This window comes from Amphiura filiformis, chromosome 16 (assembly GCF_039555335.1).
Source record: "Amphiura filiformis chromosome 16, Afil_fr2py, whole genome shotgun sequence".
In the NCBI taxonomy this organism is placed as follows: domain Eukaryota; kingdom Metazoa; phylum Echinodermata; class Ophiuroidea; order Amphilepidida; family Amphiuridae; genus Amphiura; species Amphiura filiformis.
This window is the reverse complement of record NC_092643.1, coordinates 51724872-51752504: the sequence shown is the minus strand read 5'-3', so window position 1 is coordinate 51752504 and position 27633 is coordinate 51724872. Positions and strand designations below refer to the sequence as shown.

Here is a 27633-nt window from a genome sequence, read left to right as displayed (position 1 = left end):
TTGTCAAACATGACAACTTCCTTAGTGTATGGCCCACTGTCAAGATAACTGTCAATGTCTATATGATCCTTGTAGTCTTCCAGACATTCATCAGCTCCAATAGATGATGATGATTTACCATTGCCCGATTTGGACTTTGCATCGCTGCTGGAAGTAAAAAACAGAATGAAACCAGTACACTTTGAATAGGGTGTGCTATTAACCACCAATAACTTTTGATCATTAACTAGATCATATTTGTTATGCCTGCAGAGATAATACATTGGAATCACCATGGATACGTGTAAGCAGCATTGGTTCATAATTAAATATCAAATGATGTAAATAAGTAAAGAATAGAAGTATTGTTTTAAGTCTCTGTCATACATTTATCATCTCATATGACAATGTCATTATTTTGGCAATGTCATTATTTTGTGTAGAACAACAAGGCGACAGGTATGGCTAAAAACAATACCTTTATGCTTGACAGTTTCTTTAAAAATATACTAATATCAATAAATTGATGAAAATACAAATATGTAGGGTAAAACAAAATTGGTGATTGAGATTTATCACGCTTAGGGAACAACCCAAAAGTTCGATGAAGCCCTATAAAAGAAAGTCCTTTCGTTAGTGGGGGAGGGGGTCAGAAAGTCCGATTACGTTTGTAAAAAAATAGTTAAAACATCGGTCAAACTTGATCTTTTTTTAAGGAATTAATTAATCATTTTCCAAATTTTAGTATTGTCCGAAGTACGATATTGACATTTTATACTGGTTTCTTCAAAATGATTTCAAATCAATATGGAGTGCAGTACTCGCAACCGGCAACGTCATTTTTAAAGCAGCTGTCCCAGCAAACACAAGACGTTTTTACACGTATTAAACATGTTATATTTAGGGGTTTTGGTTTTGGTAAAAACGTTTCAATAACATTAAAATGTCGGGTTATATCAGGGAACTTCGATATCTGGGAATTGCGACTGAAATAGATCACGATTCACACAAGTGGTATATCATCTCTACGAACTGAATAAGCCTTTTTGAAATACGGCGGGCACAAAAGGAGAGGGCGTACTTTGAAGTGATTAATCTTTTGTCAATACAAAAGATTACTCACTTCCAAGTACGCCCTCTCCTTTTGTGCCCGCCATATTTCAAAAAGGCTTATTGACATAGGTCAGTTTATTTCCCGGCATTTGGTCACATTTAATCAATATGATAAAATATGTTTATACATTTTATGGTATAAGAACTATTCTACAGTAAATCAGTTATACCAAGTAACTGATGAGGCATAATGATATTAATATCTTCCTATCACAAGGCGTGGCTTTTTACTTCCACAAATGGCAGTAGTGGTATATCACCTCTTCTCAAATTGTGACCTAGGTCCGGACATTTAACCTGACTCGAGCATTCTCACCCCCTGGTTACTAGTATATAAAGGTCATGAAAACGTTATGTATGAAAACACATTACAAAACTATTTCTACAATGTTTTCAAAATGTTATTGTAAAATATTTTGTTAAGAACATTATGTTAGAATATTTGCAGGAGGTTATCAAAAAATGTTTTAAAATGTTTAATATGAAAACGTTTTTTACCCTTTATATACCCTTTATATAACCCGACATTTAAACGTTTTCTGGCATCCTTTTCTAACCTTTGGCGAATGATGTCAAAAACGTTTTGTGTTTGATACCACATTTTTTTAAATTTTAAAATCCAGGAAGTCCTATTTTTTCTGTGCCAAAAAGATAATGAAGAAAAATATTTTAAAATAGAATGCATAAACGTGATCAATATCTTAGCTTTGTCACACCCCTCCACATCCCCTACACCATAGCGACGGCCCCTGTATCCTATAATATATGTGTTGGAATTTTCGATATTTGTCACTTACGTTAGATGGGAGGGGGGAGGGGGTTCGCCTTCTAACGAAAGGACTTTCGTTTATAGGGCTTCATCGAACTTTTGGGTTGTTGCCTTAAATCACTTAAATCATCAGTCTTACATCTGATTGGTTTGAGCAGTGCATATGAAATAACATGCATGCGCTGATGTAGCCTTGTTATAAAAAAGCCAGAAATCAATTAATATGGAGGAAATTCAAGAATTTTAGAATTAGGCCAAAAACAAATGTTGACTTTGAGTAATGCATGGGATGTTTCTTCTTAATTGGGTGGATGCAGGAAATTTACAGTGCTGAACAGGTTTACTATCATGCTTTTGTCAACAAATCAGTCATATTTCCCGTTTACCAAAAAATACAGAAGAACATTAAAAACAGACAAAAATATAATTTATTGGACATTTTACATTAAAAATATTTTAAACCACTGCCCTTGATTTGGCTGTACTTAGGGTAGGTCGATAGAGGGCAAGTCAGCTGTTATGCCTTAATGCTAAAACATTGATCCACATACTTATTTGTTGTCTTACCATTCTGTGAAATCTATGTCATTTGGTATCTCCAGTGGTGCTATCTGTTGCAGGGCACAGCCGTAGGTGAATCTCTCAAGTTTGGTTTGTTTCTCGCGTCGCAGATGAAACTCTTCTACAGCCGGACTCCATTCCCACTTATGTCTGATGACCGTGTAGGTTTCCTTCACCACACTCAGATGACATGCTTGGAAGATTGGATCCATTTGCAGCTGTGTGAAGAGAGCATCAAAGGAACCTGCTTCTTTCACTTGAGTGGAGGGGAACCCTTCATGCCATACCTTCTTGTATGTGTGCAACCCGTAGTTATAGTTGATATGGATGCTGTGTGGAGTTGATGGTTGGTCATAGAGAGCAAAGTCATAAACAGCATTGTAGTAGAGAAGTGGGAAAATACGGGATGCAAATACCTGCTGACGCATTCCTTTCTCTTTCTTGAAGACCTTCTTAATCTGATCATCTCCATAATCAAACTCTGAAGGGAAGATGATGTACTTGATGCCTTTCTGATCTGCAAATTGTAGTACTCTATGTATGGCTGACCTTATTCTAGGGAATTTCCCTGGCTCATCATCAATGGTGATCTCAAACAGACTCTGGTGTCCTGCTGTCTTCATAGAGATGTTTTCAGTCAGAGGAGTTGCCTCAGCATCTGAGAATTCATGATGGTCATATGGAACTTTGTTGTACTCGCTCATCCTTGATGACCAACGATGGCTTTTGCTCAGGTTTTTGCTTGCATGTTGGATGTCTACAAAGGCTGCCTTGACATTCTGATAGATATGATGGCCTTTAGGTGGGTCCACATGAAGACTGACTTGGCCCAATTTGACATGAATTGCCTCGAGAGCAGGATTATGTGGGTGTGACACTATTCTGTGGGATAAGATGCGTATTGATGTGGGCTGGTGAAGCGGCTGCATATTTACTTCTGATCCACGTTTCAGATAAAAATGCTCCATGCGCATGCTTTCAATCAATAAGTCTTTATACATCTCAAATTCCAACCTCTGTCTTGCATCCGCGTATTGATAAAACCCATCATCAGTTACTTGTACTACTTGTATGAAGTGTAGACATATCGGGCAATCTGCTCTAATGAAATCACTGAAAGATTCCAGCATAGTCTTGACTGTCTCTATTGAACAAAGTCCAGAAGGGAGATGTGGAAATGCTATAGATTTTGAGTACTGCCGTTCTACTATTCTGAGAGCAAGAGCGAGTGTTATTCTAAATCTCACATCATTCTCATTCACCAGTAGGTGCAGGATGTGGTTCGGATGTTCCAAATCCCCTGCTCCAGTTAACACAACACCTTTTGCTACATTCCTCCCTCCTTGTGTTTTAGCATGTTGATACTCAGCTTCTATACCATCACCAGCAGCCTGCAATATTCTCAATGAATCACCTTCTGTGGAATCTTCTTTGAATCTGAAGACAACCATAGCATGGGTGCTTTCTTTTACAATATCACCTTGTAGAATTTGAAGGTGGACATGTTGACTTGAACCTTGCTGTATAGGTATATACACATCAAAACTTCTGGTTCTCTTGGATGTACTCTTTGTACCGCCTGTTGCCATTTTGAATTTGTGTTCTTAATCTTGTGATATTCTACCATAAATCCGAATGAAAATGTATTATACATGGATTTCCCATATATTCTATTTTTGGAGTAATTTAGAGGTCAAGTTTAGTGTCATGTCTCTATGAGCCAAAAATTATTAACCCTCATTCAACAGTCAAAGCTCAAAATTTGACCTCAAGCGTATTGGGGTTAAAGAACGGTTCCCTGATAGACTGGGCTATTTATATCCAAAATCATTTTTAGTGAAATAGACCCAAGGTCATGAGTTATGCTACACTGAATATGCTGAATGCAGCTGCAGGGAATACAGAAATTGTGAGTGGGATTATAGGGTGTAATGCAGTATGCAGACTTTTTATTAGACATACAATGTTGTATGTAACTTATCTACGTTATTTAATCGTTTGCCATTCTATTTCCAGTAATGTTTAAGTTCTAACAAATGTTTGATGACGTAAAATCGATAATATGTTACGTATAATATCTGGTAGAAATAAAGGGATGCAGTCATTCTGCCAGCTAAATAGATTTCAGTTTTGATATCCGTAAATGAAAACCAAACCTGCACACTTTCAAGTTTCACACCAAAATTTTCACAAGTTTGATTCAAGGAGAAAGGTGAACAATATCCAAAATAAGAATGGCCTGTGTATGATAATAGCAGAATGGCACCATTGAATATGTTCTCTTTTTTAATATCATATTTAGGGATAGCTTTTTTTTTATTTGTTGTCTTTTTTTTTTTTTTTTTTTTGCTGCCCTGACACCAATTTTTTATTTCTAATGAATGAACAAAAATAAAAAAAAGGGTCAAAAACATGAAAAAACCCAGACATAGGCAAAAATGTGAATTAAAAGGCTATGTTTGTGGCCTTCTGTTACAAACTTTCTTTTTAACTTATAACACATGTTAATAATACAATTTAACTTCCATTTTATTATTTTGGAATATTAACTTTAAGTTTATTTGTCCAAAATGTCAGGCCCTTTTTAGAACAGATGAGTGGTCTTTTTTATCACCTAAAAGTACTGCATCTACTCACAATTGAAATTAAAGACATATTATAACATTTCTGTAAAAATAGATTAGTATTTATTTTCCATAAAATGTTAGCTTTCACTGTCAGATATGTCCCCTTTTAATTTTGAGCCGAACAAGTGAGGTAAAGCATACAAAATTGGAATTTACTCCTCGGCGTATGTGTGTGTGTATGTGTATCCCGCACGCCGTGTACGTACTTTGCATACGTGTTCGACTAATATTTCCATTGTAATAATAAAACGCCGGTTCCATCGTTTTATTCAAAATCTCGGATTTTGACAAAACTACAGCACCTAAAGTCTTGAATTTTGCAGAGTATCTTTATTGACCAAAGTACATTACAATCTGGTAAAACCCAGAATTTAAAAATTTACCATATTTAAGTAACAGAGTAACAGAGTGAACAGCTAGTTATTATTGATGATTTTTTTCCTCCGCTGGATATTTTGTACAAAAATTATAGCCTAAAGCACCCAGCAAACACTGGAAAAATATAAATGTTATGAACTTATTACAAATGTGTTTTTGTTTTGGCAATACTTAAATAACATTTATATTTTGAAGTTATTTAAATGTTTATACCCTTTATATAACCACATAACATGGAATGTGTACTCTCTTTCCTTGTGGCACTTACATGTGGGGAAAGTTTCTGTGTATAACACAGCAGTAGTGAGGCTTGACAAAAATGCACTGATAACCTGGGACTTGAATCCAAGACCTTAACTTTTGCAGTCTAATACCCTGTCAAATAAGGTCCCAGCAAACACAAAACGTTTTCGACATCATTCGCAAAAGGTTATAAAAGGTTGTCAGAAAACGTTTAAATGTCGGGTTATATAAAGGGTATATTAAGAGTATAAAACATTTTCATAACCTTAAAAAACATTTGTTGATAATCTAGTGCTCAGCAAACAAAAATGTTTTACAGAAAACGTTTAAATGTCGGGTTATATAAAGGGTATAAAACGTTTTAATAACATTCCAAAAACATTCTTGAAAACTTGATACAAAACATTCTAAACAAAATGTTATTTTGGGGTTGAAAAAATATTTTGCGAAAAATGTTTGCCCAAAATATTTTCAATAACGTTTTAAAAACGTTTTCATGACCTGTAACCCGACATTTAAATGTTATTAAAAGGTTTTGAAAAAACATTTTAAGAACATTTCTGTGTTTGCTGGGTTCAAACATTTTAACATAATGTTATTTAAGTATTGACACAATATTTGGCAAAAATGTTTGCAAAAATAGTTTACAATAACATTTTTTGAAAACATTTAAAAATATTGTTGTAGTGTGTTTTTATACAAAACATTTTAAAACGTTATCATGACCTTTATATAACCCGACATTTTAATGTTATTAAAACGTTTTTACCTAAACCAAAAGCCAAAATATAACTTATTTAAAACGTTTTTAAAACGTTTTTGTGTTTGCTGGGGTTATGGGAAACTTGTTTTGGACAACAATTATTAGCAAATAGCACATCCGTGACTATTGTTTTTGTCCTGCTGAACATTAACATATTGTTCTTTTGGTTTGCTCCGATTTGTAAATCTTGTTTTCACCATTCCTGTTAGTCTTGTTTTCTCCTATATTTTGCTGCTTTGTCTTGGAGGAGGTAAAGGAGGAGGCACAGGAGAAGGGAGAGGTGGAGGGAAATGAGAACGAGGAGTAGGAGCATGAGGATAAGGGGAAAGCCCTTTCTCTTTTTTTTTTTTTTTATTTTCTGAAACTGGCAGTTTTGGAGGTGGTGGTGTGTTGTCAAACATGACCACTTTCTTGGTGCGTTGTGGGTCCCACTTCTCAAGATAACTGTCTATGTCTATATGATCCTTGTAGTCTCCCACACTCTCATCAGCTCCATCAGATGATGATGATTTGCCATTACCCGGTTTGGACTTCGCATCACTGCTGCAAATAAAAACAGAATAAAATCAGTGCAGTTTGAATAGAGTGTGCTATTTACCACCAATAACTTTTGATCATTAACCCTAACACCTAAAAATCTTACAAAATCTTACAAGGAAAAACACTGCGCATGCATGCATTTCACGTGATGGCATTGAGCAATCACCCTAAGTCATTTATGGGCACCAAGTCACTGGCCGGGCAAGCGACTACCCCGTGGCATGAGGTCGGTGATCGTGTGCGTGGCACCCGAGGGGTCCCGGAGTCAATTCCCGGGGGTGCCAAGTGAAATCTTTCTTCATCTTCTCTCCTTTTTCGTTCCTTCTCTGCCTTCCGATAGCAAAAAAGCATGTTCCTTGTTAGGGTCATTTAACTAGATCATTTTTGTTATGCCCGCAAGGATAATACTTTGGAATCACCATGGATATGTGTAAGCAGCAGTGGTGTCATAACTAAATTTCAAATGATTTAAATAATTAAAGAATAGAAGTATTGTTTTATGTCTCTGTCATACTTCTATCATCTCATATATGACAATGTCATTATTTTGTCAATGTCATTATTTTGTGTAGAACAACAAGGCGACAGGTATGGCTAAAAACAATATCTTTATTGTCATTGAACTCAAAAACAAACATGGGAGACAACTACATGGTGGTGGTCATGTTCTATACCAACCGAGAGATCATTTGGTTTATTTATAAAGAATATCCTCTATGGGATTTCTTAAGTATCTCATACCAAAGAAAAATGCCTCAGACACCATTTTGCGCGTATTTACAGGCACATTATTTCTTATGACGTTATTAGTAATTTAACAACTTCTAGATTCCATGGGAAAGTGACCCTTGACCCGGACAAGACCATAATCCGCAGCAATTTCAGGGCACATGTTATTCCCTATGGTAAATGCCCAAAGCCAAACATGACCATAATTTGCGCTAATTAAGGGCACAAGTTACCATTGTCCATCATATTTCTAATATTCGCTGATTAGCACCATATATCTTATACCATATACCATACCATATAATTGAGCCCAAAAAGGTCCCAAAACGCAGACAAAACTATCACACGCTAATTGAAAGGCAATCCCAAATGGAATTATTATTGTGTGTATTTTATAACACCCAATTCAATACTTTACGCAGATTTCAAATAATGACCATGTCATTTGCCATGATTTGGTCATTATTTGAAATCTGCGTAAAGTATTGAATTGGGTGTTATAAAATACACACGATAATAATTCCATTTGGGATGTCATAAATGCATATAATTAATGCAGAATATCATTGAAAGCTGAAAAATAACTGCACTTATGCGCCTTCTTTTATAGACATGAAAAGTATTTCTTCGATCATTTCCATCATGTATTTTTTTTCCTATTAAGCACAGTTACATTGGTGTGTATTTACCACACTGCCAAGGAAACTGTTGATTGTGTTTTTAATGTCAACTAGTTTTCAGGGAGAGACTTAGTAATCACTATGGGGTGTGTGTGTGCGTGTGTGTGTTCGGAAAAAGCTTGTGAACGCGTTATCTTGAGAACCGTAAGTGCTATGATGATGAATCTTTATAGGGGGTAGTATGACCAAAGGGTGTCAACCTGATTAGATTTTGAGCGCAAAATATGGTAATTAAGTACCTAATTTGCATAATTTATGCGTAATAAGCAAAATACCTTGTGAACAGATTATCTGGAGATCCGTATGGCGTACAGTGATGTAACTTGGTGGGGAGTAGCATGGCCAGATGTTCTCGACCTGATTAGATTTTCAGCGCAAAATATGCTAATTAAGTACCTAATTTGCATAATTTATGCATATTTGATGCGTATCAAGCAAAAAACCCTTGTGAACGGCTTATCTGGAGATCCGTATGGGGTACAGTGACGTAACTTGGTGGGGAGTTGCGGGGCCAGAGGCTCTCGACCTGATTAGATTTTGAGCTCAAAATATGGTAATTAAATACCTAAATTAAGGGAGCACGGTGGCCAGAGGTTCTCGACCTGATTAGATTTTGAGCGTAAAATATAGTAATTAAGTACCTAATTTGCATAATATATGCGTAATAAGCAAAATACCTTGTGAACAGATTATCTGGAGATCTGTATGGGGTACAGCGACGTAACTTGGTGGGGAGTTGCGTGGCCAGAGGTTCTCGACCTGATTAGATTTTCAGCGCAAAATATGCTAATTAAGTACCTAATTTGCATAATTTATGCGTATTTGATGCGTATCAAGCAAAAAACCGTGTGAACAGCTTATTTGGAGATCTGTATGGGGTACAGTGACGTAACTTGGTGGGGAGTAGCGGGGCCAGAGGCTCTCGACCTGATTAGATTTTGAGCTCAAAATATGGTAATTAAATACCTAAATTAAGGGAGCACGGTGGCCGAGCGGAACGGGCTACGACTCATAATCGGAAGGTTGCGGGTTCGAGCCCCGGCGACGCCATCGTGTTGTGCCCTTGAGTAAGGCACTTTATCTCGATTACTCCTCTCCACCCAGGTGTGAAATGGGGAGCTGTTATGAATACTGTCCATTGAGCGCCGCCCAATGGTATGAGCATGCCTTGGGCATTGTATGGCAGCTGACATATTCTAACGACGGCGGAATAAATGTAAAGCGCTTTGGTACATGTTCACATGTGAAAGGCGCTGTATAAATACCAACATTTATTTATTTATTTTTGCATAATTTATGCGTAACAAGCAAAATACATTTTCTCAGAGACCAGGGGTCGCACGTTCCTCAACCTTGGTGGGTGGGTGCATCTTGACCCCAGACTGAACAAGTTTGTATTGGTTAGTGGGTCAAGGTCACCCATGGTCATCCAGGGGTCATCTGAGGTCAAATTAGCAAAAGCTGCTGTATGGGCATGAAACTGGGTGGGTACAGTCAACATTTAGAGCCAAATTTTTGGACGGTCATTTTGGGGTCATCCGGGGTCACCTAGGGGTCATCTGAGGTCAAACTACTAAAACTGTCATATGTGCATGAAACTTGGTGGGTTCAGTCAACATTTAGAGTCAAATTTTTGGAAGGTCATTTTGGGGTCATCCGAGGTCACCTAGGGGTCAGCTGAGGTCAAGTTATTAAAAACTCGTATAGGCATGAAACTTGGCGGGTACAGTCAACCTTTCATGGAAGGTCATTTCAGGGTCACCAGGGGTCATCTGAGGTCAAATTAATAAAAACTGTCGGATGGGCATGAAACTTGGTGGGTACAGTCAACATTTAAAGCCAAACTTTTGGAAGATCATTTCAGGGTCACCAGGGGTCATCTGAGGTCAAATTAATAAAAACTGTCATATGGGCATGACACTTGGTGGGTACAGTCAACATTTCAAGCCAAATTTTTGGAAGGTCATTTCAGGGTCACCAGGGGTCATCTGAGGTCAAATTAGTAAAAACTGTCAGATGGGCATGAAACTTGGTGGGTACAGTCAACATTTAAAGACAAATTTTGGAAGGTCATTTCAGGGTCACCAGGGGTCATCTGAGGTCAAATTAGTAAAACTGTCGGATGGGCATGAAACTTGGTGGGTACAGTCAACATTTAAAGCCAAATTTTTGGAAGGTCATTTTGAGGTTACCAGGGGTCATCTGAGGTCAAATTAATAAAAATTGTCGGATGGGCATTAAACTTGGTGGGTAAAGTCAACATTTAAAGCAAACTTTTTGGAAGGTCATTTCAGGGTCACCAGGGGTCATCCGAGGTCAAATTAGTAAAACTGTCATATGGGCATGACACTTGGTGGGTACAGTCAACATTTAAAGCCAAATTTTTGGAAGGTCATTTCAGGGTCACCAGGGGTCATCTGAGGTCAAATTAGTAAAACTGTCGGATGGGCATGAAACTTGGTGGGTACAGTCAACATTTAAAGCCAAATTTTTGGAAGGTCATTTTGAGGTTACCAGGGTCATCTGAGGTCAAATTAGTAAAAACTGTTGGATGGGCATATAACTTGGTGGGTACAGTCAACATTTAAAGCCAAGTTTTTGGAAGGTCATTTCGGGGTCATCTGAGGTCAAATTAGTAAAACTGTCATATGGGCATGAAACTTAGTGGGTACAGTCACCATTTAAAACCAAATTTTTGGAAGGTCATTTCAGAGTCACCAGTGGTCATCTGAGGTCAAATTAGTAAAAACTGTCGTATGGGCATGAAACTTGGTGGGTACAGTCAACATTTAAAGCCAAATTTTTGGAAGGTCATTTCGAGGCCACCAGGTTTCATCTGAGGTCAACTTAGTAAAAACTGTCGTATGGGCATGAAACTTAGTGGGTACAGTCGCCATTTAAAACCAAATTTTTGGAAGGTCATTTCAGAGTCACCAGGGTCATCTGAGGTCAAATTAGTAAAACTGTCGTATGGGCATGAAACTTGGTGGGTACAGTCAACATTTAGAGCCAAATTTTTGGAAGGTCATTTCAGGGTCACCAGGGGTCATCTGAGGTCATATTAGTAAAACTGTTGCATGGGCATGAAACTTGGTGGGTACAGTTACCATCAGCCAGATAATCGTGCCCAGCCGATAACCGCCAAATTCATTTACCTCTCTACCAAAAGTAATCACAAAAGCAGGCGGTCACGATAGCAGGCGAGACTCGTGGTTCGAGAACCGCCTTGTTGATTATGTAGTAAGTTGTTTTGGCTACTATTAGATTTTATCATAAAATGCCTCCTTCACGCTGACAGAAACATTCTTATTGTGGAGTTATTTAGCATACAATTTTTCAGACTTTAGACCTTGGTCTGAATTCAGAGTCATATCAAAACTTACTTTGAACTTTGTGACATTTTATTACCTTATTTCCAGGCAGCTAGTTCTCTAAGAATATATTTACATATAGTCGAGTTTTTCTTATTGTGAACAATTTTTCTCCAGTGTTTTGCGCTGTGAGACATTCTTAGTTAAACAAGACAGCTATACTATGCAGTGTCTAATGCTTGGGTATACACGATTGAAGTTTTTAGACTTAAACTCGACTTCAAAGTTACAATCACTTATTGACTTGTGAGTTATTATCTTATCCGTGTTCCTACTTATTATGTTAAACATGTTATATTCACATGTTAAACCGTTAAATTAACTTCAATTAAAGCGTGCAGAGCTTGATATTTAGATCAAATCTTATGCTGTTAAACATGAATTCAAAGTTACCTTATTTTGTTATCATTTGACATTTATTATGGTATTTCTGATGAACATGATTAACTTTGACACATTTAAATCTCCCTAAACATTTAATGCTCATGTATTTTAAACCACATAATTTATCATTAAACATGTTTTACATGTTACATAAAACTTAGAACCCATTCATTTTTCTTACTAACTTTCCGCTAAAACATGTTAACTTGAACATGTTCCGCTGTTGACTTTATTTTCACTTAATACGTTTATTGGGTGTGGAGGGTGGTTTTTTTTTTCAATAACACAAGATCTCTCGATGATAGTAAAACACAGAATGAAGCTGGGAGAATTTAAAGCCCATTTGACCACCTGAAGTTGCATACCGGGGTTGTATAGCAACGACAAAACATAGGCCTATATAACAAAAAGCTATTATGAATGCAATACAGAAAACAGCCACCTGTTTTAACGAGGGTGAGGGCACACATCTGATGTGCTTCCAAGCAAGGCAATGGCTTAAACCATTTTATACACAAGGGCATAAAAACATTTAAATTATACACACGGCCAAAAATAATTTTTCCTCATTGACAATTTGGTTTTAATTCGACTTCGCTTAATTAAAAGCCATTCTTGACAGTTTCTTTAAAAATATACTAATATCAATAAATTGATGAAAATACAAATAAGTAGGGTAAAACAAAATCTGTGATTGAGATTTATCACGCTTAAATCACTTAAATCATCAGATTGGTTTGAGCAATGCATATGAAATAACATGCATGCGTTGTAGCCTTGTTATAAAAAAGCCAGAAATCAATTAATATGGAGGAAATTCAAGAATTTTAGAATTAGGCCCAAAACAAATGTTGACTTTGAGTAATGCATGGGATATTTCTTCTTCTTAATTGGGTGGGTGCAGGAAATGTGCAGTTCTGAAGATGTTTACTATCATGCTTTTGTCAACAAATCAGTCATAGCCAACTAATTAGATTTCCCATTTACCAAAAAATGTAGAAAAACATTAAAAAGACAAAAATATCATTTATTGGACATTTCACATATAAAAAGGTTTAAACTTCAAACCTGCCCCTAATTTTGCTTTCAATGCTAAAACACAAATCCACATACTTATTTGTTGTCTTACCATTCTGTGAAATAGATGTCATTTGGTATCTCCAGTGGTGCTATTTCTTGCAGGGCACGGCCGTAGGTAAATCTCGCAAGATTGGTTTGTTTCTCACGTCTTTGACGAAATGCTTGTATAAATGGACTCCATTCCCACTTATGTCTCAGTCTGATGACCCTGTAGGTTTCCTTCACCACACTCAGATGACATGCTTGGAAGATTGGATCCAATTGTACCTGGGTGAAGAGGGCATCAAAGCAACCGGCTTCTTTCAATTGGGTGGAGGGGAACCCTTCATGCCATAGCTTCTTGTATGGATTCAAACCCCATGAGTGGTTATAGTTGATGTGCAACCCGTAGTTGTAGTTGATGTGGATGCTATGTAGAGTTGATGGTTGGTCATAGAGAGCAAAGTCATAAACAGCATTGTAGTAGAGAAGTGGGAAAATATGGGACTCATATATCCACTGATGCATTCCTTCCTCTTTCTTGAAGACGTTCTCAATTTGATCATCTCCATAATCAAACTCTGAAGGGAAGATGATGTACTTGATGCCTTTCTGATCTGCAAATTGTAGTACTCTATGTATGGCTGACCTTATTCTAGGGAATTTCCCTGGCTCATCATCAATGGTGATCTCAAACAGACTCTGGTGTCCTGCTGTCTTCATAGAGATGTTTTCAGTCAGAGGAGTTGCCTCAGCATCTGAGAATTCATGATGGTCATATGGAACTTTGTTGTACTCGCTCATCCTTGATGACCAACGATGGCTTTTGCTCAGGTTTTTGCTTGCATGTCGGATGTCTACAAAGGCTGTCTTGACATTCTGATAGATATGATAGCCTTCAGGTGGGCCCATGTGAAGGCTGACTTGGCCCAATTTGGCATGAATTCCCTTGTAGGCAGGATTATGCGAGTGTGACAGTCTTCTGTGTGATAAGATGCGTATTGATGTGGGCTGGGGAAGAGGCTGTATATTTAGGCAAGGTTTTGCAACTTTAGCTCCACATGACATATATAAATCAAGATCAGAGTTTGACATATATAATTCAAGATAAGAGTCAGAGTCTGTGATTGCATCATCATAAAAATCATCATAAATATCATCTACAATATCCACATAGTGTGTGCTTACTTTCTCAATCAATAAGTCTTTATACATCTCAAATTCAACTCTCTGTCTGGCATCCGCGTATTGATAAAACCCATCATCAGATATTTGTACTACTTGTATGAAGTGTAGACATATCGGGCAATCGGCTCTAATAAAATCACTAAAAGATTCCAGCATAGTCTTGACTGTTTCTATTGAACAAAGTCCAGAAGGGAGATGTGGAAATGCTATAGATTTTGAGTACTGCCGTTCTACTATTCTGAGAGCAAGAGCGAGTGTTATTCTAAATCTCACATCATTCTCATTCACCAGTAGATGCAGGATGTGGTTGGGATGTTCTAAATTCCCTGCTCCAGTTAATACAACACCCTTTGCTACATTCCTCCCTCCTTGTGTTTTAGCATGTTGATACTCAGCTTCTATACCATCTCCAGCAGCCTGTAATATCCTCAATGAATCACCTTCTGTGGTGTCCTCTTTGGATCTGAAGACAACCATAGCATGAGTGTTTTCTTTACAATATCACCTTGTAGAATTTGAAGGTGGACATGTTGACTTGAACCTTGTTGTATAGGTACATATACATCAAAACTTCTGGTTCTCTTGGATGCACTCTTTGTAGGCCTACCGCGTGTTGCCATTGTGAATTGTGTAGCTTATAATGATCTTGTCATGTTCTACCATTAATTCCTTTGAGAGTATACCCGGATATGACCATGTATTCAACCTTTGGAGTAGTTTAAAGGTCAAATTTAGTATCACTACTCGCTATGAGTCAAAATGGTCTCATTTCCAGTGGTGAAGTTCATTAACCTCCACTTAACTATCATAGCTCAAAATTTGACCTCAACTTGTGGAGTATGAGTTCAAATTGTCATACAATGAGTGTGCAAATGTATTGGGGTTAAAGAACTGTGCACTGACAGACTGTGCTACTTGAGATCCTATTGATTGTTACCCTGTGTATATTGCCTGCTCATTGCCAGAGGTGGGTAAATGCAATAGCTGCCATGTGTAGTTGAGTACAATATACTATGTGTAAATTCCCTAATGTTCACAGGGCAGCTATGGCACTTACCCACTTCTGGCACCGAGTAGTCGATATGCATTGTTTAATTAATTATCAATGACATGTTTGCTTTGGCATCTGTGCCATGCAATTGATCTCATTTACACAGAGCCTAAAGTGGACTTTAGTCGAATTTGAACTCCACTTCATTTGTGTCTAAACAGAGTTGTTGCGTTTTGAACTCAATTTCAGAAGTCAACTGCTAATGATGACCCAGAGCAACTTTTGTCGAATTCAAACTTGACTTGACTCGACTTGCAGTGTAAACGAATACACTTATAGAAGTCGGACTTCATAATGGTTATTTGAAGTATGAGCAAGTGATGACGTAAAAGTCCAATTCACAATTTGTTTTGAAGTCTACTATTTATTCTGTAGTAAACCTTTGACAAGAAGGTATTTGAAAGCGTACATAGCGTATTTGCTACGCTGAAACACACTTGTCTCTGATTGGCTGCTGAGGCGATCTGCTGTTGCCAAGAATGAACTTTGCGCCGTACACGTTGTTAGAAAATATATTTTGATTTCGACATCCTTAAAGGAAAAAAATCATTAGAGCTTTTCACACCAAATGTTTAACAAGTTATCAAGGAGAAAAGTGAACATATCCAAAATTATGAATTGCCTGTGTATGATGATGATGACAGCCCTTCCTTCTATAATCTGTGACTAAAGGCACGGTGGAATACGGGAGTGCTTATAAATACTTTGGTGAGGGGGTTGGAAAATATATGGGGATATCAAACAAAATTTGGGTCCTGAAAAGGGAAAAAAAAACACTTATGAGTTTAAAAGTATGGGGTAAAATGTACTACAAGTTATGCACATTCCAAAACTTTTGCGTGTATGTTAAGTATTCAATTGTGTACTCTCAAGCTTAAAATCAACAAAATGTGCACTTTACGGTTTAGATGTAAGACTATAACTCCAGTAAGTAATAACTCCAAATGGTCATTTTTAGCTAATGAGTTAATAACATATATTTTGGTTTCTTTTTTAGGACATGAAGGGGGGATCAAAAACATTTTAGACCATAAAATGGGGATTAAAATATCCACCTTTTTTATGGGATCTAAAAATTTGGATGTGGGAGGTTCCAACTTTTCCATACCCCCCCCCCCCCCACCAAAGTATTTATGAACACTCCTTTAATGCAGTCAGTATTCAGGAAGAAAAACAGGTTCAAATCAACTTCAGTAGCAGAGGGTCAGAATATTGGTTTTACTATTTAGGTGTATATCTCTTTGATTCAGGACATGCTGAAATTGATAGGTTGATTAAAAACCGCAGTACCTGTTTGCTCCAAAGTTTTAAAAATAAACAAACAACATGAAGACGAAGAAGATGCCCAGTATTTTTGTGGGACCTGATTACACATCAGACACACCAAATTTCATTCTGAATAATTTTGAAAAAAATCGCGATATAATACAAATTTTATGGCATATTTGGACTGAAGGGCTATGAACTCGCGCTACTAAGTGCACAATCTTTGTATTGGCTACTAAATTACCCAGAATGCATACACAGATTATAATTCCTTCAGTACATTATCGTCCCAGGTGTGATGGGATTCGAAATTTTTAAATTGCAAATCTTGTTGGTGTTTCTTGTCGATCGAAACCTTGCATGGTTTCAATATACATTTCTTGCAAATTAATGGACATTTGTACCTCGGGTAAACAGTACTTTAATTTAAACATTATATCCATAATTTCTTATTCTAATCTTCAAAATAATGCATTAGCTTAATAAATCTGCAACAATTAATCCTGAATCCAAATTAATACCAAGGGCACCTACCTGTAATAGTACATGTAAATGAAAAATAACACTCAAGAGTAAATATTCTAAAATCCACTTAATGTTAATGTAATTGCATATGAGCTGCATGTCTCTTTTTATACATTGCAATTGATCATTATATAGTCTTGTTCAGACGGTCATAGAATTGTCGTGGATCGACGTGCTCGAGTATTGCGATTCCTAAGTTAATCCCTGAGTGTGTGACTGTTAAAGCCTGGAATCCTTGAGTTTTGCAATGCCTGATATCGTCATCTTTGAAATTACAACCGGAAGCTTACTGTGACCTATCTAGTATTACGCCAAATTGAACCATGAGTTAATCACTCGAGAATCACAAAATGTATCATTCACACTGCAGTAGGAAGTCATGAAATCCCCTAAATTTCTTGGGGATAAATTTGGGGATGAATTTTGGGGAAACTTAACCCTAACCCTACCCGTGGCTTTTGTGCTATCGGAAGGAAAGAAGGAACGAAAAGGAGAGAAGATGAAGAAGAAAGTCACTTGGCACCCCGGGATTCGAACCTCGGACCCCTCGCATGCCACGCAGAAGATCCCCAGCATGTAGCTACACAGGTGACGTTGGCCCGGCCAACGATTCCCTGGGTATATCATGTATATGACTTGGTCTGATTGCGTCATCAAGTCCCGTGGAATGCATGCACGCAGAGCGGTTTTAATAGTGAGCTTTATGAGTCCTAGTTGGGTTAGGGTTAAGGATTGCAATCCCAAAGAGTGTTCACTGGGCAGATTCCCCCAAGTTTGGTCCAGAACCGTGTTGCTTAAGCAGAAAGCCCTCAGTGTGGATGTGCCTATTCAGTAGATGTAGTAATACCAAATCACCTTGGAACCCACTTTACCTATTAGCTATACATATCAGTATTTTTAGATAAGGTTGGGATAATGATGATATTGATTAACTCATTTCAGCCAACCATCTTCCACACAAAAGCATTTTGAGATGCTTTTAAAGAAATTTTTAAAATGATTTTATATACCATTGCATTATTTGAAAAGTACACTTGAGAGTCACATTTAATTGGGCTATTCCGTTTAAAATCCACACTACCCCTGTGGAAGATTTAGCTTAAGTCTTCCACAGAGTGAGTATGAGTTTCGAATAGAATAGAATAGAATAGACAGTTGGGTACTTCTATTTGAAATACTCACTCCACTTGACCAATTACATTTGAAAAAATGTGGAAGATATTTTCCTAAATCTTCCAAAGGATGTTTGTTTTATTTTTTAACGGATTGATTGTTTGCTTCTTTTCAGGTTACGATTATTATATTTACTTCCACTATGGAAGCAGATGTTTCATTCTTCTATGCTTGAACTAATTTTGTATCAAAGATGTTCAACATTTATAGTATATAAAAACAGTGCATCTGTGCACATCCTCTATTAGGTCTGAGTTTACACAAACTGTACCCAATCAATGTTTCATTAAGATGAACTTAACAATTTTTAAAATATAGTCAAACACTTTCCAATGATGGAGAGAAAAACCCTTTTGATTGCTCTATTAATGTTATAAAACATTTGTTGCACTTGCGGGTCAATTTTCATGTTGCACCCTTTACACAACTTCAGCCAAGAAAAGTTTCAAGTTTGCCAAAGGCTATGTCATTTTTGTTGCCCAAACCGAAATGTAGGGGCTAAATATAAACTTGTATACAAAATCAAGGTTCTTACGATAAGAATATGCAATCTAATAGCACTTTATGATATAGTTCTATACTAAACACAATAATGACATGGCACTGTGATGACATGGTATGCAAATACAATTAAGCAGATAGCCTCAAAAGTACTAATGCAGGTTGTTTCATTTCATTAATTTCATTCTACTTGTCAGATCAAATTATTGAACATATTACAACAAAAGTACATTCAATTATTGCACAATAAAGTATTTAAAAACATAAAAACTTTTCATGGAGAAGAATCAAGGTTATGTAAATAAGGCAGAGTCGTGTGATCCAGATGAGACGTGTATCAAATAAAAGGTTATGACAGGGGCTTCCTCAGCTGGGGCTGTTTTGTCATCATCCCAATTGCCGTGATAGTACGGCGAATCCTCTCGTTTTTCATTAGCTACGCATGGCGATTTTGTTCGAGATAGGCCGAGCGACTCAGGCTAAGCATAGTACGACTATCATGTAAGATACCACCAAGTTCTATTCTACAAATTATTACGATTTGCGCATGCTCTAGTATCCCATATGGTGTTGCTATTCCAAGGAAATTCGATTTGTTTTGAGGTAAACCCCAGGTTTTGTTTTTAATACACTAACTTGAAATTAAATACACTAATTAGCGACCATTGCTGTTGGCTCTGGATACATTTTTACTGTATTTTTGGCGTAACGATTTTTAAATCGTAAGTTAAAATTGTGATATATTTAATTTTGAGAATTACAATTATATAAAGGTGCTTGTATTGAATATTCGATCACACGTGTATTTCACAATGCATATGTAAACTTTCTTTATCTATGTCAACAATAGAATATTGATTTCACCTACGGAGTATGGAGCTATGAAAAAAATATTTATAATACAGGGTGTTGACACTGTGCGCCGTATTTAGCTTTAGGTTTGGATATTTAATTATTTTCTTGATTTTTGACCCGGATAAGTCAGGTGGAAAATAAAGAAAGTAATTATATATCCAAAGCTAACATTAAATACAGCCCTTCCACCTAATGAACAGTAGTTTTGCCAATACGATTGATTGGACTTACAATAATACTTGTGTGCATACATTTGTATCAGTTATTTACTGGCTCAAACTCCATAATGTTAAACTGAGCTCAAAAAGAAAATTTTTCTCAGGGTCATATCGTAAAATCCTGTCTATCAAAACGAACCAAATTTATACACAGGATTAGTTCAGTACTCTACTCTAAACACATGTCAGTAACCAAGCAGTTGTCCAACTGACACAACAGCAAAATGCACTGACATGGAACAGCTTCCAGTAGAATATTGAAGTCATCCTGTGTGAAATTTTGATTAATTTTGATGAAAATTTAAAAGTCTCTTTTTGACCTCAGTTTATAATTTTGTTTATGGGTAGCTTCTGGATTAAGTTAGCTTTCATGAAAAACATTCTATATGCATTCTACATCAGCTTGTAATAGGCGGGAAATGTTAGGCTTTTACCACTACGCCAAAAAGTAGACCCATGTTAAGAGTGTTATTAGTTGACCTGTCTGGTCTATATTTTGCATGTTAAAGAAACTAGACAAAGTATAGGACTTGAATCAATAATTCGCAATGGTTCTGGCGAGATGTCGCAAGAAAGTTTTCAAAATAAAACTTTTTGATATTGATCCGCGATGGTATAAGGCCCGCTGATTACGAGCTGATCAAAGTATAGACAATGTTTCACAGTATCATCACATTACATTTCATTTAGCCAATCACTGAGCTCCAAATGTAAAGTAAGGATATAACTGTAACAATAATCACTTCTTATCTTTGTGAAAATATTTTTTCTGTCACTTAATTGTATTAAGCATATCCTACCTTACATGCGCCATCACATTACATTTCATTTAGCCAATCACTGAGCTCCAAATGTAAAGTTTGGATATAACTGTAAGCTCTTCTAATATTTATGTCACTGATTTTCCAGTGTATCCATATCCATATCTGCCAATCACATTTAATACACTCTTATAAAACCAATCACAAGGCTACAAATTTTAAGTAAGCAGGAATTATTATTGTGATCAATAATATGACTAATATTATTAAGCCAGAAATGAAAATAACACTCCAATGAGCACTGAAATATTAGCTTCACAGCTACAACACACCAAGGAGTGAATACAGGAATCAACCTGTGATAGCTGGTTTGTTTGTAGATTTAAGAATTGTTTTCCCAATTTTCTGGAGTTTTACTCACATTGATATTCAAGCCACATCACAACTGGGAGTAGATGTTTGGACAGTTTGTTTCTATCAATAAACTGGTGACTAAATTCATGTCGTTGGAATTAGATATGTGTGGAATGGTATGACCAAGCGTCTTTTACAAACATCCATACGCAGTGTATTACATAACGCATTAATCCATTGTGCAGATCAGACTGGCTGACAAGCTATTCATAAAGCAGTGCCTTGTGTTTTTGGTTCCTCCATAAAATTGGTAACTGCACCAACAACATATAAAACGTTTGACCCTGCTTGCTTAAGATGAGTGGTGTCCTCGAACTACAACAGCACGCCAAGTCCTTCTGTCCTGCATGGCCGTTCCTAAATCCATAACATCTAGTCCAGTGTCCTGTTTCAATACATCCACGTATGTTAGAAGGGGTCTACCAGGTTTTCTGTTTCCATGTTTTGGTGTCCAACGGATCAGCTTAGCTACAGGCTCATTTTTGCTTCTGTACGTATGCCCAACGAAATGTGTGCTCCTCTCTCTGATCTTCTGTGAAAGTTTCGGTAGGTCACCATACAGTTCTTTGACTTTGACTCTGTGCACATGCACACAAGTATCAGGAAGTGAATGATGTCATGCGTAAGTACCTATAGAGGTTATCCACTTTACTCATGTGTGACTTCTAACAAAAGGCGCTGATTCCCGTAGTATTCCTTATTCAAAACAAGTCAATGCATGACCTCGGAGTTACCTGCATGACTCTTGGCGGGCTATTTTGAAACAGCCATGGTTGCACATACATGTACTTCTTTTGAAAGTCCTAACAAGGTATAGCAGTCGTTCATAGGATATACAGCTTATAGAACACGGATAACCTCTATCCTAGAAAGTGGTACCTCATCAGATGTAACCAGAGGTGTGATTGGGTGGTCACAAGCACTTAAAACATAACCAAACTTTTGGTGCACAGTTTGTTGTCGCTCACCTGCTTTTATAGGCACTTCATTTAAATAAACTGAATTAAGTGCATAATTTTATTGTACTTAGTGAATGAAAGTGACTAGTTTCATTGAACTGAGTGAATTTACTTATCCATAAGCCTTCACAGGTTATAAGCAAAACACCCAGTAGGGTATTAATACACCAACTTTATATCATTTCACACTTTCGCAAACTGGACATCGATTGTTCACCTTCATGACTATGTGGACAACAATTTCCAAAATGTCAGTTTTCTTTCGGTATTACAATAAAGAGTTGCATCCGTATGGCATGACTACTGAGTGATTTTGCGTGTTAAGTTGAAATTGCTTGAACAAGATTGGGAAGTAGAAATCAGGTGCACCATTTGCTAATTGAATGGAATGAAGGCTTATTCTTGGCACCAGAATAACTGCAACCTTATGTGTTAACTTCAATGCCTAAAGGTCATCAAGTGAATTGAATCTAGATTCTGCTTCTCATCATCACCTTGGACAAAGAATATTGGCTTATTTATAACAAGGAATCTGCATTCAAACATTATAATTGCTTGCTGATGTTAATTTCAACTCTGCTGTGGGTGACTAGCAAATATATAGTAGTGATGATTGCAGTGTATTAAATACTTCTTAGAAAGCATTTGTTTATTTAAACTAAACTAAAATGCAGTCGGAATCTTAATACCACGTTTCAGAGATGGCTGTTACAAGCCTTTTGCATCTGATTCCAAAGTTGCTTGTCATCATCGCTGTCATATCAATAAATAATGATTCGGTACGGAATGGACTGATGGTATCAGGACAGTTGCTGGTAAAACCCCTTTGGGAAGTCTCAACTAATGTGACAAACCTGTGCTTTGTCAATGTCAGTGAAGATGGAACACTCTTTAGAGGTAGTCCTGGTCACTCTTGCAGTCTTCAAGTGACAGCATCTCAAGGAACTGACATCCAACTGCAGATAGATGAAACAGTGAATGACCCTCTTGATCAGTCATTTCTGTACATTGAACGCATTGGGGACCTTGGTAATTGTCAAAATAAGTATATAGTTTTCATTGATCTATCTAAGTGGTGTAATTCTATTATAACTCACAGGAACATTACAATATTTGTGCAAGATGTTGTCAGTCTGTCCATCAATGGCATACCAGGTGAAGGTACAGTGCATCAATGTACAGAAAGTGGCCACAATAGCACAGGTGTCGATGTAGAACAGAGTTCTTCATGTAGAAATGTACAAGGGTATAAGAATAAGATAATGTGTGAGTCATATGATGCAAGTAAATGTAGAATAAGGTTTCAGACTAATTGTGATACGATACTAGGTTCCAGAGAAGTAATGTATCGATGTGATGACCACGACATATCGCAGCATCATAGCGATTTCATTGTATATCCAATAGATTTAGTCAATCTAGATCTAGAACAGAATAGTTTAGTAGAAATAATGGACAGAAGTTTTCAACATTTACAGGGTATTCAGTCACTCTATCTAGCTTTTAATCATATTACCAAATTGAATGCAGGATCGTTTCAAGGTTTAAGTAGGCTAAAGAAACTGGACCTCTATCGCAATATGTTAAGTACTTTGCCAGAGAGAATATTTCAGGATTTGGGCAATGTACAAGGTATATACCTTAGTTACAATCAGATAACCAAATTGAATACAGGATTGTTTCAAGGTTTGAGTAGGCTTACGGACTTGGACCTCTCTTACAATATGTTAAGTACTGTTTCTGACGGTATATTTCAGGATTTGACCAATTTGGCCACTTTAAAGCTTGCCTCCAATCAGGTAAGTACGTATCCTGACGGTATATTTCAGAATTTAACCAATTTGGCCATTTTGAAGCTTTCTCGCAATAAAATGTATGGATTAAATGCAGGATTGTTTCAAGGTTTGAGTAACCTAACATACCTGGACCTCTCTTACAATATGTTAAGCACTTTTCCTGAGACTATATTTCAGGATTTAATCAATTTGAGATCATTATATCTTGCATACAATCAGATAACCAAATTGAACACAGGATTGTTTCAAGGTTTGAGTGAGCTAACAGACCTGGACCTTTCGTACAATATGTTAAGTACTTTACCTGAAGGTATATTTCAGGATTTAATCAATTTGAGATCATTATATCTTGCATACAATCAGATAACCAAATTGAACACAGGATTGTTTCAAGGTTTGAGTAAGGTAACAGACCTGGACCTCTCTAACAATATGCTGAGTACTTTTCCTGAGGGTATATTTCAGGATTTGACAAAATTGGGTACTTTAAACCTTGATTCCAATCAGATAAGTACTGTACCCAATGGGATATTTCAGGATTTGACCAATTTGAGAGTTTTATATTTTAGATATAATCAGATAACCAAATTGAATGCAAGATTATTTCAAGGTGTGAGTAGGCTAACAAGACTGTACCTCTCTGGCAATAAGTTGAATAATTTACCAGAGGGGATATTTCAGAATCTGACCAATTTGGCTACTTTGAACCTTGGGTCCAACATGTTGAGTACTTTACCAGACGGCGTCTTGCAGGATTTGGCAAATTTGTTCAATTTGGACCTTTCATCTAATCAGATAACCATACTGAACGCAGAATTATTTCAAAATTTGAGTAAGTTGGAGGAGCTCTACTTTAATGGCAATATGCTGAGTACTTTACCAAATGGTATATTTAAGGATACAATCAATTTGAAAACCTTGTACCTTGGTAACAATAAGTTAACCAAATTGAATGCAGAATTGTTTCGAAATTTGAGAAGCTTATATAAGCTACATCTTGGTGACAATTTGTTGAGAAGTTTACCACAGGGGTTATTTCTTAATTTGACCAATTTGAACCACTTAGACCTCAGTCATAATGATATAGTACAATTGGATCTGAGTATAATAGTAGGATTAAACAGGCTCAGCCATCTGTACATATTTAATACTATAATAAAAGAATTGTATGTCCCAGAAAGTGTGTATGAGACCTTGGAAAATTTGCAGAGGTTTTCTATTTATTTCAATCTGCTCCTGGTGGAAACAGTACCCTGGTTTGGAACATATTTGAAAGATTGAACAATCTTAGAGATCTTGAGTTTGGAATTGGTGATGTACATTTGCTGCCAAACATTTTGAGACATGTTACTCAAGATCTGAGGTCACTTGCACTTACCCATATGAATAAGTTAGTTCGGTTAAAGTCGGGCATGTTCCGTGATTTTATTCACTTGGTGCAGCTCAATGTCTCAAAGAATAGTTTGATGGAATTGGCCAATGGTGTATTTGATGGTTTGTCGAATGTAAATAGGCTAGATGCAGGTTATAACCAGTTGAAAACATTGGATACAGATGTATTTCGAGGTTTAGTTCAGTTACAATGGGTATACCTCCAGAATAATCAGTTGACACAATTAGAGGCTGGTATTTTCCATACCGTCGAGCTTCATGGTATTGATTTGTCTAATAACAAACTGAAAACCTTAGATAAGGATATATTTCAAGGTTTGTTGTGGTTGTTTAGGGTATACCTCCACAATAATCATTTGACACATTTAGACACTGACATTTTCCATGATAATGTCGATCTTGACACAGTTAGTTTAACCAATAACAACATAAAAGAAATAAGAAGTAATAAACTTCTAACTCATCCATTTGATTTAGAACTTTACAATAATCCACTTACAATGATAACTCGAAGTAGTTTTTCTTCTCTGGCAAGATATTCACTAGTGTACGTTAGTCAACAGGAGGTTTGTGGATGTTATGTTCCTAGTAAAGTTAATTGTTCAGCAAGGGATGAGAGATCCCCATATCTTACATGTGATCGGTTGCTATCTGATAAGGTGCTAGTAGTTGTTATGTGGCTTATTGGTTTAAATGCTCTTTGTGGAAATCTTTTTGTTCTGGTTTGGAGGAATAAAGGGACCACAACAAGTAGAGTAAATAGCATGTTATTGAGTAATCTTGCCATATCTGACTTCATGATGGGTATCTATATGATAATCATTGCATCTGCTGATATCTACTTTGGGGAATATTTTCCAATGCTGTCTGACACTTGGAGATCTGGCATTACTTGCAGAATTGCTGGCGCATTGTCAATAATCTCCAGTGAAGCATCTGTTTTCTTTGTGACACTTATTAGCATAGACCGGTTTATATGCATCAGATTTCCATATTCAACTAGAAAGATCACAGAACAGTCAGTAATGATGTTAGCGATTCTGATCTGGATTGTTTCATTTGCTTTAGGCATTGTTCCATCTGCCTTAGCTGGAAGAAATTTCAAATTTTATGATAACTCACATGTATGTATCGGTCTTCCGCTTGCATTGACTAAAAAATACACTACTAAACTCATGTATGTGTATAAGCCCAATTCCTTTTTCCCTTCCCCAGAAGGTGTTAGAAAACCGGAATTTGATTCTTTTCTTGATGGATTGTACTTTTCAACAGCTGTTTTCTTGGGTTTGAACTGTTTTTGTTACCTTGTAATACTTGGCTGTTATATTGAGATATTCAGAGCCGTTGGAAAGTCTGCTAAGGGTGTTGGGCGCTCTCGGGATATGAGTGAACAGATTCGACTAACAAAGAAGATCACGGCTATAGTTGCCACAGATTTCTGCTGTTGGTCACCGATAATCCTGCTTGGGATCTTGGTGCAAACAAGGGTGATTACTCTACCCCCTTCTGTTTATGCTTGGTGTGTGACCTTTGTGTTACCTATCAATTCTGCTATTAACCCGTATCTATACACTATAGCTGAGGTCATTTCTGAAAACAAGCAAAACAAAGCCAATTTACCAAATCAAAAGCCAATTCGCCAAAGCACCAAATATCAATCAAATGTTTGTACCATTAGTGGTTCTGTTGCATTAGAGACAAATACAGTTGTAAGTAAAGTATAGAGCAAATCCTTGTTGAATGGATGGAAAGAATGTAAGAAAGAAGGAAGGAAAGAAAGAAAGAAGGAAAGAAGGAAAGAAAGAAAGAAAGAAAGAAAGAAAGAAAGAAAGAAAGAAAGAAAGAAAGAAAGAAAGAAAGAAAGAGAGAGTTAAATAAAAGAAGAGTTTGAAAAGAAATAGTGGAAAAGGAGATAAAGAATTGGGAATGATAAAGAGAAACTAGTTTCATTATTTAATACCATCTGTTAGAGGTGTAATGCCTCGCATGTATTTTGGTGTTTTTTTCACAGACATGCAATGTGCTATTATCATCACGTTATGATGAAATGTTTTTCTCTTGTTTTTAAATTTAACCATGTTCCTGTTTTTTGGTAAAAATATATTTTTCGATAATACAATTTTACTTTGTTTCAGAACAGGAAATAATGGAAGCCCTTCTTTCATTTTCATCTTGTAAATATGGAAACAACATAGTATAAAGTTGACATTTAAAGCAGTTATTCTGTTGTTAAAAAATGGAAGATGGTATCAAGCATACACTTGAATAAGGAAGATTGTCAACTATTGTTTGAAACTATATCTTATGTTGAGCTTATTTCCCCATTTATTCTCTCATT

General features: G+C 36.6%; 2 protein-coding genes across 2 annotated transcripts in view; one reads left to right on the top strand and one right to left on the bottom strand.

Annotated features, from left to right (window-relative positions):
• LOC140172730 (piezo-type mechanosensitive ion channel component 2-like) overlaps positions 1–27633 on the top strand; it is a 63606-nt gene that overhangs the window by 5104 nt on the left and 30869 nt on the right. The window lies entirely within an intron of this gene.
• Positions 6655–14861, bottom strand: LOC140136425 (uncharacterized). Its single transcript, XM_072158150.1, has 2 exons — positions 13267–14861; positions 6655–6976 (listed from the first exon to the last, which is right to left on the bottom strand). The coding sequence occupies exons 1-2, from the start codon at positions 14859–14861 to the stop codon at positions 6655–6657; spliced, it is 1917 nt and encodes a 638-aa protein (XP_072014251.1).

What these genes read in the sequence shown, in the direction of transcription:
- LOC140136425 (XM_072158150.1), bottom strand. Translation starts at nt 14,861, where the DNA reads ATGGTTGTCTTCAGATCCAAAGAGGACACCACAGAAGGTGATTCATTG. An exon ending in GACATCTATTTCACAGAATG is followed by an intron (nt 6,977 to 13,266) that starts GTAAGACAACAA and finishes TTTTATTTGCAG; the next exon opens with CAGTGATGCGAAGTCCAAAC.